Source organism: Herpailurus yagouaroundi, unplaced genomic scaffold (assembly GCF_014898765.1).
Source record: "Herpailurus yagouaroundi ecotype Mexico unplaced genomic scaffold, PumYag 139, whole genome shotgun sequence".
Classification (NCBI taxonomy): Eukaryota; Metazoa; Chordata; class Mammalia; order Carnivora; family Felidae; genus Herpailurus; species Herpailurus yagouaroundi.
In genome coordinates, this window is record NW_024412394.1 from 32,618,457 (window position 1) to 32,631,431 (window position 12,975).

The 12,975-nt window shown below is 37.5% G+C and overlaps 1 protein-coding gene across 2 annotated transcripts in view; it reads left to right on the forward strand.

The window, feature by feature from the left end:
* Positions 1-12,975, forward strand: part of SMAP1 (small ArfGAP 1) — a 204,069-nt gene that overhangs the window by 187,012 nt on the left and 4,082 nt on the right. For both annotated transcript variants that reach the window (XM_040473891.1, XM_040473890.1), the window contains 2 exons: positions 7,873-8,000; positions 12,710-12,881. In XM_040473891.1, coding sequence (XP_040329825.1) covers positions 7,873-8,000; positions 12,710-12,881 — 300 coding nt within the window. The remainder of the gene's footprint in view (positions 1-7,872; positions 8,001-12,709; positions 12,882-12,975) is intronic.

Here is a 12,975-nt window from a genome sequence, read left to right on the forward strand (position 1 = left end):
TGAGTGGACCTGGTAGTAGTGAAGCCAGCCCTGCCCTGCAGGCACTTTTATTAGTGATGTAGGGCAACTTCTGTTTTAACGCTAGATGGGGAAAGGGCACCTATTTCTGCTTAGGGGCTCCAGAAAAAACTTCTCAAACTGGTTATGGCAGTTGAGTTTTCTAGGTACACCACCAGAATTCTGTTGAAATCCTAGGCCTAATGTGTACAAAAATCTCTTAAGGTGATATGATTAAACTGAGATACTTTATAAAAAGCATTGATCAAAGTACCTGGCATAAAAATATTAGTTTTTAAAATGTGTCATTAAAATGTAAAGTGTTATATTCTTATTTCCTTTAGTTTATAAATTATCATTCAGAGGTACTGGGAATGAGCCAAAAAGAAGACACTAAATATTGTCTTACTTTTTTTTTTTTTTAAACCTTTACTCATTTGGATTATTGGTGTTAGATGAGTTCTGGTATAGCCACAGTTAATAGAATCAGCAGTCTCATTTCACCATATTGAGGATTTCTAGATGACAGAGACTGGCCTTCATGACTTTGTCATATTTGAAATGTTACCTTTTTTCGAAGCATCTATCAGTGTCATGATGCAAAGCAGGCCAGTAAATGCATGCTGGGCATGCCTTATGTTCATGTGAGATGTAGCACTGATTTTAACAACTTTTTTTTTTTTTTTTTTTTAGCTCAAAACATTTTAACATTTTCTTGTAAATTTATGGTACGTGTGCATTTTAAAACTCATCTACAAACTCAGTTTTCAGATAAAACACTGGTTTTAAACTTTTAAGTTAACGTTGAAAAAAAAAATAGTTACCCACAAGCAGTTAACTGTGGGCTTGATCCCTTCCTTGCCTTCGAGATTGAAATTCCTTCTTCATTTTACTGCATTGTCCTAATTTCTTCAGTTTGCTCATTGCCTTTTCAAGGGGTCCTTTGTGCTTCATTATCGTTTTTTATGATGTTGTCCCCAGCTAAATTTCTTCCCATTTGCCTTAGGCTTTTCTTGTACTCTGGATCTCCCATTATTTTTATTGTCCACCAACGACTGTTTCTGCATACTGATTAAAGGGGGCTTCTCCCTCCTCCTGCTGCCGGCTGCTCCCACCACCATTTCTAGCTGAGCAAGGAACACAACACTCACTCTGAGGTGCATGTCTGTGGTGAATTCTGATTAGTTTGCACAGACATCCACTTCTCTTCCGCTTTTGTGGCCTCTGAGCTTTTATTCAGTCAGCAAAGACTGTGCTGTTAGTGGACCCTTGATCAAAAGGATTCATTGAACTCACTGTGATACGTGAATACTTTGTTGAACCAGGCTGACTGTACCCCACACTTGCTTCTCTCAGCCTACTTTGCTCATTGATGACCACAACCACCTGTATCCTTGCCTGTAAATTGAGAAGATACTGCGCTTGGTAGGACAGAGGAGTGGGGAGATGAAGAGGAACTGTGCATGTGGTGCTGAATGGTTTTTGAACCTTTTATGTCACTGCTTTTCTTAGTGCACATAATTATAAACTATATAAAAGTTGTCTTTTAACTTTCAGAATTTTAAGTGACCTGTTTATAATTAGGTACAGTTGTAATTCCATGACTTTTGATGAAATGTGGTTTCATCACTAGAAAAGAGAACTCACTAGCCTAGGGGTCAGAAGACTGTTGTAGTGGAGATTATGCTGCTTAACTAGGGAAGTGACATTGAACAAGTCTTTTTTTTTTTTTTCAACGTTTATTTATTTTTGGGACAGAGAGAGACAGAGCATGAACAGGGGAGGGGCAGAGAGAGAGGGAGACACAGAATCGGAAACAGGCTCCAGGCTCTGAGCCATCAGCCCAGAGCCTGACGCGGGGCTCGAACTCACGGACCGCGAGATCATGACCTGGCTGAAGTCAGACGCTCAACCGACTGCGCCACCCAGGCGCCCCTGAACAAGTCTTTAAAGGTGTGTGTGCCCTGGTTTCTGTAACTGGGGATAATGGAAGGAGATGCCTTCCCTGTCTCTCACAGAGACAAAAATGGTAACATGTATAAACATTCTTCTAAAACGTCCAGGAAGGGGCGCCTGGGTGGCTCAATCAGTTAAGCCTCCAACTTTGGCTCAGATCATGATCATTGTGAGTTCCAGCCCCCGCATTCAGCTCTGCTCTCAGAGTGGAGACTGCTTTGGATTTTCTGTCTCCCTCTTTCTCTGCCCCTCCCCCATGAACGAGCAAGCACATGCACGGAGTACCACCAGCCCCGTCCCCCGCCTCAAAAATAAACATTAAAAAAAAAAACTCTAGGAAATGTGATATTTCTAATGATGGTAATATGACAAATAGTCTTTAACTGTCCTTTTTAAAATTTTTTTATTTATTTTTGAGAAACAGAAAAAGCGTGAGCGGGGGAGGGGCAGACAGAGAAGGAGATACAGAATCTGAAGCAGGCTCCAGGCTCTGAGTAAGCCATCAGCACAGAGCCTGATGTGGGGCTGGAACCCACAAACTGTGAGATCGTGACCTGAGCCGAAGTTGGACGCTCAACCAACTGAGCCACCCAGGTGCCCCTTTAACTCTCCTTTTTAAATACTGAAAAGCAAAAATACAGCCGTTATAATCAAACAGTCCTTTTTAAAGAATGCTGTTAGGGGCGCCTGGATGGCTGTTTGTTGGGCGTCCGACTTCCACTCAGGTCATGATCTCAGGTTCCTGGGTTTGAGCCCCTCATCAGGCTCTTTGCTGATGGCTTAGAGTCTGGAGACTGCTTCAGATTCTGTGTCTCCCTTTCTCTCTGCCCCAACCCTGCTCACGTTCTCTCTCTCTCAAAAATAAAATAAACATTAAAAAAAATTTTTAAAGAATACGTTTAGCAAGCTAAACACAGTATAGTAAGTCAGATTAGCAAACATTGAAATCCACTGGGAAAACCCTTTGGGAACTTGTATTTACTGATTGTGCAAGGCTGAGAAGTTTTTGTTTAGGCTAAGGATTTTTCAACAATTCTGTGAATGCTTAGCTTTTGTAGTAACAGCAACAACAAAAACTGATGGGGGTAAAACCTCTGATATTAGGGGATTATATGATAAGAAAACTGGGGTAGAGAGAAAAGAAGACAGTTGTGTTGTAGATGTGAAGGCAGAGAAGAGTCACTGTGTCTGTCACAAGGCTGGATAGGAAACCTTGGTCAGACCTGGGAGAGAAAGTTTCTTATCTTAGGTTTTTGGAGTTAATACACGTATCTTCTTTATTCACTTGGAAAATGGCAACCTTTCCATAAAGATCACATTCCTAAGCAGATGCTTCCTCTGTCTCATTCTAAAGGATTCCAAAGTTCCTTGAACTTCTGTTATGAGTTGACTTTCATGGCAGCTCCACTATGGTAGGTGGTTTGTTGTTGGTGTAGAATGCCTTTCTGAGACTTCAAAAGGTCAGATTTTAAATATACATATATATTTTTAATGGAATGAGAAAATGAAGCTCTTTATAGTGTGGTAGTAGAACATGAAGTCATGTTACCTTGCAGTGAAGAAAATGAACTATGTAAGCTTTATATTAAGGACAGTAGGTATTTACTGCTTCTGTAATGATGAAAGTCTGGAAACTACCTAAATGCCCAGTAGTGCAGGATTGAATAAGTAAGTTATCTTAAGTTCATGTAATATGGAATGCAGTCCATTCTCACCCACACATACACCATTTGATCTAAAGAAAATGACTTTGATATATATACGTTGTTTTAAACATATGTTTAGAAGCATAGAAAATGTAGGGACTTTTTTTATTGTGATAAAAATACACAACATAATTTACCATATTAGCCAGTTTTACACATACAGTTTAGTGGCATTAAGTACATTTATTCACATTATTTTGCAGCCATTACCATCATCCATGGTAGTGAACTTTTAGTTTATTCATTTTTGCATTATTTGCATCTTTTACAAGAATGTATTGATCTTATTATAAAAATTGACTTAGATTATAACCCAAGGCTTTGCACTAGCTCTGTGACCATGGACAAGTTTAATGTTTTTACCATTTGCAAATGAGGATAATTAATAGTACCTCTCATAGCATCATTATAAAGACTAAAGAAGTGTACGTATATGTTGATGTATTTGTATTTTTTTAGGGTGACATGAAATAAGCACTATACTGAGTGTTGGCTGTTATTTTTGTTGGTTACATATGTGATCCTAAGGGTGTGAAGGGTAAAACGAGACTTCAAAACCACATAACGTGCCGCATGTTGTTTTATAATTTAGACTCTGAATAGGGTTTAGACTTGAAAGTATAAATAAAGTAATATTCTTAAAAACAGACATACATTTCTGAAAGATGTACAGTTTATAAAAGTAATGAATACAGGAGCACCTGGGTGGCTCAGTTGGTTGAGCGTCCAACTTCGGCTTAGGTCATGATCTCACGGTTCGTGAGTTTGAGCCCCGCGTCTGTCTCTGTACTGACAGCTCTGAGCCTGGAGCCTGTTTAGGATTCTGTCTCCCTCTTTCTGCCCCTCTCCCACTCGTGCTCTCTCTCTCTCTCTCTGTCTCAAAAGTAAATAAACGTTAAAAAAAAAAAAAAGTAATGAATACAGATCATTTGCCTGCAATTGGTGAACCTCTCGGTTCTCATACAGTGTATGCTGGCACAATGGCGTTCTGTAAACGAGGTTGACATGTCCTGTGGTAAAAGTCGAGTCAGGATATTTTCTCACCAAAAAATAAAAGATAGTACTTTCTCAAGTTTAAGGTATTTTTTTCATAAATTTGTCCTAATTGTTAGTGATTGCTATTACTTGAAAAAGCAAAAAATTTTAACTGAAAAACTGGAAATACATATTTATACTCAGGCTTTTGCTTGTTTACCTTTGTTCCTCTTGATTGTAGTTTGTTCTAAAGGACATATGCTTCTGTCTGTGAATTTAAACTGCATATATATATATGTATATATATATATATATATATAGTTATAGTTATAGTTATAGTTATATGGTTTTATTTCCTGCTAATAAAATGCTTCCTTGTTCATGATACAATTAAATATGTCTGTTTGATGGGGTTGTGTCCCTGTCCCCAGCTCTGCAGCTCATGGATGATGGTACCACTGGCTCACATGTCCTTGTTGAGTTTCTTAACTGAGATGTTGTAGATACCACAAAGATGATGTTCCTTTAATTGTGTTTTTAATGTAGAATACCTTGTCCTTTTAAAATATTTTGTTTCTGGTTCATATTTACATGATGTAAATGGAATGTGGAATGGACTGGAAAACATGAAATAGCTCTTTAAAGATGCCTGACTTCAAAATGAATGTTGCCATTTGTGGTTAGAAATGAAAACAAAAAACTTTCATGAGTCATATTTGAATTCTTTTAGGTCATAGTTGTATCTTAGCTTAAAATTCTGTATATTATAAATTAGTATTATCTGTGCATTGTTTTATTGCTTCCCCTTTAAATTGTCCATGGTGCTTAATAGAGATAGAACATACAACACACACAAACACAAACACAAACACACATACATATAGAGAGAGTAAACCTATATTTTTTTTTGGTTCTGATAATATATCAGTGAAAGTGATTTAAAAATATTTGCAGTTGATCTCTTACAAACTAATCTTATGTGGGTTTTACAGTCTTTTAGAAATTAAGTAGTAAAAAATATTTCATTGACCCATTTATTCACTGAAATTAGTAATATGTGACTTACTGAGGCTTAAACTGGGAAATAAAATATAACAGTTTCTATAGTTATATTTTAAAAAAGAAAAGAAACCTGGGAGTTTCTGTGGTTTGTGGTAGAAATACCTAGTATGTGGAAGACCTTCCATTAGATTTGCCAAATATTGGAAACCTGCTCTGTGCAAGACATCTCACTCAACCTTAAAGAAATTTTGAAAGATGACTAATTTGCCTTTGAGGCAAAGAGAGATCAAAAAGATTGTAAATTATTAAAATAGAAGCTTGATTAGGACATGAGTCTCAAGATGATAAGGTTTTTGGGGGTGACAGTGGGGTTAATGGGGTCCAGACCGATGGCCAAGAAAGAATTCTTAAAGATGCTGTTGGTGCAAAACGGTGATTTTATTAAAGCATGGGGACGAGCGTGGGCAGGAAGAGCTGCCCTGGGATGATGAGGAGACATTGGTTATATACTTAGGAGTTGGGGGAGGTAAAGTCAAGGGGAAGTTTCCAGTGAGATTTTCATATGCTAAAGAAGACTTCCAGGATATTGGAGGCCTAGCTATTATCAAGCTAAGGTTGTTTTCCCTGTGGCAAAGCATTAGCATTAAGACAGTGGGGAGTCCTGGAGAAACATTTTACTCTGCCTGCCTCAAGTATTTGTCAATGGACTGCAAGTTACAAGGAAATTTAGTTCTGCCATTTCCTTCTGTCTTTGTTTCCCACATCACTATGGAGGGATGATGTTGGGGCTCCAGGAAACAGAGTCTATAGGTTTCTGGAGATTAGGCTATTGATAAGATTGCCTTTTTCCTATAGTTTACTAAGATATTCATGAATAGATGGAGACTCAGGTCTCGTAGGACTATGATCTCTATCAGTTAACCATTTGTTTTTCCCCTTTCCTTTGTTCTCAGGCAGCCAAGAGGAATATCACACATATCCCAACTGTGGGGGTGGGGGGTGGGGGGGGCAGGGTTGTGGCCTGTCAGCGTGCCTCATGCTCCCTCATCACAAGAGATTGGAGTGGGGACACTCTTAAGTGTTAACTTGGTTGTGGCCACAGGAAAGTGTGTGAGGTGTCCCAATCCCTGGACTGCGCTCACAGACTCTCTACTCCAACCCACTCCAAGTCTCACCTTTTATATTTTGTAAATTCTGCACTAATGTAAAAAGGAGAGACAAACTTTGAAAAAAGTTTTTTGAATGGTAGGTTAAGTAAGAAGCTGATATAGGATATTGTCACTCTGTTGGAGTTCCCTTCCGGGTACAGCTCAGTGGCTTGGTACTGCCATCACTGAACGTGGCCATGCTTGAGTATACAGTGAGTTTATTTCAAAGTTTTATGGATACTTCCTACAGAATCAGTTTACACAGTGTATGTTTTTCCTTTCTATGTAGTTTTTTCCCTTATTGTAACTTTTTTTAACGCTTATTTTTGAGAGAGAGAGAGAGAGACAGTGTGTGTGTGTGTGTGTGTGTGTGTGTGTGTGTGTGTGTGCGGGGGAGGGGCAGAGAGAAAGGGAGACACAGAATCCAAAGCAGGTTTCAGGCTCTGAGCTGTCAGCACAGAGCCCAATGTGGGTCTCAAACCAAGAACCACGAGGTCATGACCTTAGCCGAAGTTAGACTCTTAACCAACTGAGCCGCCCAGGTGCACCGCCCCCCCCCCCCTTTGTAACTTAAGAATTCAACGTTACAAACATTTTAAATCATCAGAATTTATTTCCAGCATAGGTAAACATGATATGAAGTGATGTCGTCTATCACACACACATGCAGGCATTCTTACTTATAAGAACATGGTATGAAATGCCAGTTTAGTCAGTTATCTCAAAAGTAGTGTCTGTCTCATAAGGTTATGGGGATTAAATGAATTAATGTATGTACTCAGAGTAGTGCCTGGCATATAAAGAGCATCAGGATGCAGAATAACGTGAATAGTGTAATACCATTTGTTAAAACAGGGTTTGGATATATTGTACCTAGAAACTGGTGAGTAAAGGATATTTTTGAGAGAATAAACAAAACTAGAAATAGTTTCTTTGGGAAAGAGGAGAGAACCTGGGGGGTAAAAGGGGGACATAAATCTTGTCAACCTTTTAACTGTTTTTAACCATATATTAATTTAAAAAATAATGTCATGTTTTAAGTAATTTAAGAGCATCTACTTTGGGATGAGAATCTGTGTTCTTTTCAGATGGCCCTGCCGAGGCACCAGTGACCAATGGGAACACAACCACGGTGCCATCCCTGAATGATGATCTGGACATCTTTGGACCAATGATTTCTAATCCCTTACCTGCAACGGTCATACCCGCAGCTCAGGTATGTAGTTAGAACATGGTTTTACATCATCACTGCTTATTTCCTTTTTGAAAAGCCTCAAAAGTTCAATTTTGAAAGAATTGTCTCTGAGCAGTCTCTGATTTGAAAGCTTACTGTTCTTTAGGCCAGGGGTTGACAAACTAAGCCTGCAGCTTGATTTTGCAAACAAAGTTTTATTGGAACACAGCCATTCCATTTATTTACATATTGCCCGTGGGTGCTTTTACATCACAAAAGCATATTAAATAGTTGCAACACTCTGACCCAAAAGGCCTAAATATTCACTGTTTGAAGTGTGCTGACTCTGGCTTTAGGCAAACAGTGGTGTTTAGAGTGAATAAGTGGGAAAATTAAGACTATTTCAACCTTGCCAGAGATTAACTCGGTAACTTCAGAGGTTTTAAAGTTAACCATAGGTGTATAAATATTGATTATATAAGCTAGTAGTTCTATTTTTATGCTCTATTGAGCCATCCTCAAGATAGTTTATTTCTGGTTGCAGAAAAATCAAGAATAAGAAATTGTAGCAAATTAAGTACTCCTATTCTTTCTTATGAAGATAGTTGTTTTAAGTTAGCCTTAAAATTGTTTTATTATTGAAGTATAGTGGACATACAATGTTTCTACTTTTAAATTTTTTAAAAAATTATTTAGGGCAATATTAATAATCAGGATTTTTTTTCACATTGATGATAAAGAAATTTTGAATTCTGTTCCTGACGTTACATTTTGCCTTTATTCCTTTTTTTAAAATTGTAAGTTGTTTAATACTTTAAATATTTTTTCAGCTTTATTGAGGTATAATTGACAAATAAGATGGTAAATATTTAAAGTGTATATTTCACTTCCACCATCAAGTTAATTAACACACCCATCACCTCACATATTTACTTTTTTTGGTGAGAACTTTAGTTTTTTTCTTTACAAGTTTCAGTTACACAATACAGTATAATCAACTGTAGTCATATTAGATGTCCTCAGACCTTACTTGTTTTATAACTGAAAGTTTGTATCAACCTCTATTTTTTGTCCACTCCCAAGCTCTGGTAACCACCATCTATGAATTCAACTTTTCTTTTTAATTTCACATACAAGTGATCCCATCAAGTATTTATCTTTTTTGAAGGTGAATATATTAACTTTTAGGAATATAGGTTACTCTTAAGCATACAACTTTAAAATTCTATTTTAAATTTATACTTTATAAATGAACAACAGTGTGTTTTGGTACAGCATAATTTTTGAGGTAAAATATTTCTTTTTCTCTAGAAAAACAGAGCCAAATGAAAATTGTTTGGGTGGAAAGTTTTAATAAGAACTTATGTCTTATTAAGAAGACTAATTGCTTATACTTTTATTATGCATTTTTTTGTTATGATAGTCGTAATTACCACTAGAATTGAGCAAATAAATGTCTTAGAAATTAGCTTATCAAAATTGCAGCATTAATGTTTCAGAAAAGATAGCTTTGTTTTTTGGCTTTGTTCCTTCTCCCCTACCCCAAAACATAAAATGAGGGACTGTTACTACTATTGTTTCAATTAACATTAATTACCTTGTGAATTTGTGCAGGCATGGGTACGCATGTGATAATAAAAATTGTCTAATGCTAATGTTTTGGCTTCAGAAAGAAGCATTAGGTTATTTGACAATCTGAGCACGAAAAGCAGTTTCTTTTGGTCTAGCATTCTAGTGAGGCTGTTTTATCTGCTAAACTTCTTTGGATTCCATTGGAGTATGTGAGTTGCTTTGCAACCACGCAGAGAATTAGACCCTACATCTGAGGCTTCAGTGTACTTCATGTGTTCTTTTCGGTATCAAAGCAAGTGGAACAATGCAGACTTAATTTAACTCTTAAGTAGCACCATGACCACAATACGGGGTGCGGCTTCTACCTTTATGAGGGATTGATTGGTCTGGCCTTCATGCTTTGTGCATTCTGCATCAGCCACTAAGAGTTACAGAGTTGATTTTTAAAATCCCATCTGATTCTTTTTTTAGAACATTGATTTTGGACCAAAACTGTGCCAATTGTATTGAGCCCTATAAAATATTGGGTGAGCAGAGTTATCTTTCATTGAACTACATGCAAAGATTAAAACCCAGACATGTTTTCAAAATGTCTTTGAAAATGGGGAGGGGGAAAGGCAGGTTAAATTACACATTTTATACATATACTCTAGCTATGTAACTTACTAATTTTGGTGAGTTTCTATTATGTAAAATTTGACAGAAATAGGAATTACTCTGAACCCTGTACTCTTTCAGTCCTGATTTTACTCATAGTAAAAATTATATTAAAAGATTTCCCACTCATGTGAAGACGAGAGAGATTTACCTGTTTGGCTGTGTAGTCTTCTGAAGGAGGTTGGAAATACTCATCTGACCAGAATGCACATGTATATTGGGGGTTCCCAGGGAATCATTCCAGAGTCCTCAAAGGTGACTTACAGAAGCCATCCCTTTCCTTCTATCTCTAATACACATAAACCAACAGTACCTAGACCTGTACAGGTGCTGCCTTGACCTTGGATCAGCCTTAGGATCCCAACAGCCAGAGAGAACCTTTGGTTTAGGGATTCTGCAGCCTCTCAAAGTGTAAATTGACAGACAAAAGTTGTTCTCCTTTAATCCTGGAGTTACACTGCTGTCAAATAGAGCACCAAAAAATAAAAAATGGACATAGGAGTGATTACTAGTCATGCTATGTGGTTTGGCTGTTTTTAGACTATGACCACGTTGAGGTAGATGTTCCATTTTACGTACCTTCATCAGAAGAAATACACGTTTAGAGCATGTGGATATTAGGCTGCTCTAGTATGAGACTGTGGTTTCATTTTCTGTGGTTTTAGTCGCTTACAGTTTGGAAGCAGATGATCTTTCTTCTGATATATCACCAGGTGATCAGTAGTAGCTTAACACTTGTCATGGTGCCTCACTTGTCATTTACCTCACTTTATCTCATCACGTAGGCATTTATCATCTCACATCATAAGAAGAGTACAGCATATTTTGAGAGACCACATTCACATAACTTTTATTATAGTATATTAATTGTTCTACTTTATGCTCTCTGTGCCTAATTTATAAATCAAACTTTGTCATAGGTGTGGATGTATAGGAAAAAAACCCATACGTTTCGGTACTATCCATGGTTTCAGGCATCCCCAGGGTACTTGGAATGTACCTTGGAAAGTGTATAGGGGTGTGGTGAGGGGGACTACTATAATAGGTTTCCCAGCCATTGTGGATTTTCCTGTAGTTTCATCTCTCCCACAGGGAATAGACCTCAGGATTTTGAGCAGGTTCTTAGACTGAACAGAAACTAAACATTATGAAAAGATTAGTGAGATGGTTGCTTCATTACCTAACAACTTAAATATTGTGTGCTTAATTCTGCCATTGTGCAGAGCACTTCTAGTGGTCATCAAGCAACTCTGTAAGGTTAGAAGTCCTGTCTCCAAGTTTACAGACCAGAGTGGAGATTAAGTGACAGTCTCAGGGCGCAGTGGGACCAGAGTTCTAGTCCTGGCAGGCTGGCTCCAGTGCACTTGCTCTTAGTCTGAGAGTTTCTGCTGCATCGCTGGTAGTTAGGTAATATTTTATTCCAGTGCATTCCCATATTTGGTATTCCACTGTGTCCGAGTCCTTACACATTTCAGACTTTCTGCAAAATGCAGTGACTTTTCTATCTCAAAATGCTTGCTTAATTTGTCATAATAGATTCAACTATTGTTCTCCTTAAATTTGTGAATACAATGCTTGGATGGTAATTTATTGCTAGTTTTTTTTAGCCAAGATGTTATATGTTTGATTTTTTAAAAAACTAAGGCAAATTTGTTTACAGGATCTTTAACTTCTACCTACTACTCACCTTATTCTGTAGTTTGAGAAGACCCTTACCCAGTTTCTACCATTCTTCTTAGAATTCTTTGAAAGTCTTCATATCTAAAACAATTTCATGTAAACAAATGTGAATGTGATTGAATAAATGGCTGCAGAGATCATTAAAGTGAAGTTATTAGCTGTGGTTGTATAATCTGTGTGCAGATATAGGTTAAGTGAACATTTTTCTTTTGTATTAAATCTGAATGTTTATTTCTTTTTTCCAAAAGTGGAATGAAGATATGGTTGAGAGTATAGGTGAAGTTTTGCTGTACTTCATTTCTGGATAGACTAGAAACATTCTACTATGAGGTTAAAACTGATCTAGATTATGTTTAAAAAATATGATGCAGCTTTTGAAAAACAAAGGCTTTTCTTTTTTTTTCAAAGACAAAATCAGCCTTTGCAAGACCCTCTTGCTGTCTGCTGTAGTTCTTTATTCTAAGGGATACCAGTTCCTTGAAATAGTTGAAGTGGATCCCCAGCATCTCCCACGAATGGTGGTCCTCACACAGCAGCCACATACTATTGTTGAACCCACTGTGGTCAGGATGTGATGGGCAAAAATGCAGTGTCAGTTTAGCAGGTAAACACAGTTTATTATGAAAGAGCTTTGATCTAGTTCTCTCACATTAACAGATTTAAAATAGGAAACATTGTACCTTTATCCTAGATGTTGGTTTTGTGTGGGTTTGTGAATGATCCTGATGTCACCATATTACCTTCTACAGTTGTGTAATTTCTAATTCCTTTAGATTTTAAGGAAGGGATGAACTATGTGTTAGTATGCAGAATTTGACAGCTTGTTTTGGTATTTGTCTCAGGGGACACCCTCTATACCTGCGGCTGCCACTCTGTCTACAGTAATATCTGGGGATCTGGATCTCTTCACTGAGCAAGCTACAAAGTCAGAAGAGGTAGCAAAGAAACAACTCTCCAAAGATTCTATCTTATCTCTGTATGGCACAGGAACCATTCAGCAGCAGAGCACCCCTGGTAATTCATTTCCACATCTGCTTTCAGTGAATTACGGTAACATTACTAGAAGTATACCCTTTGTATATTATTTCTTCCTATTTTTCCATGTACC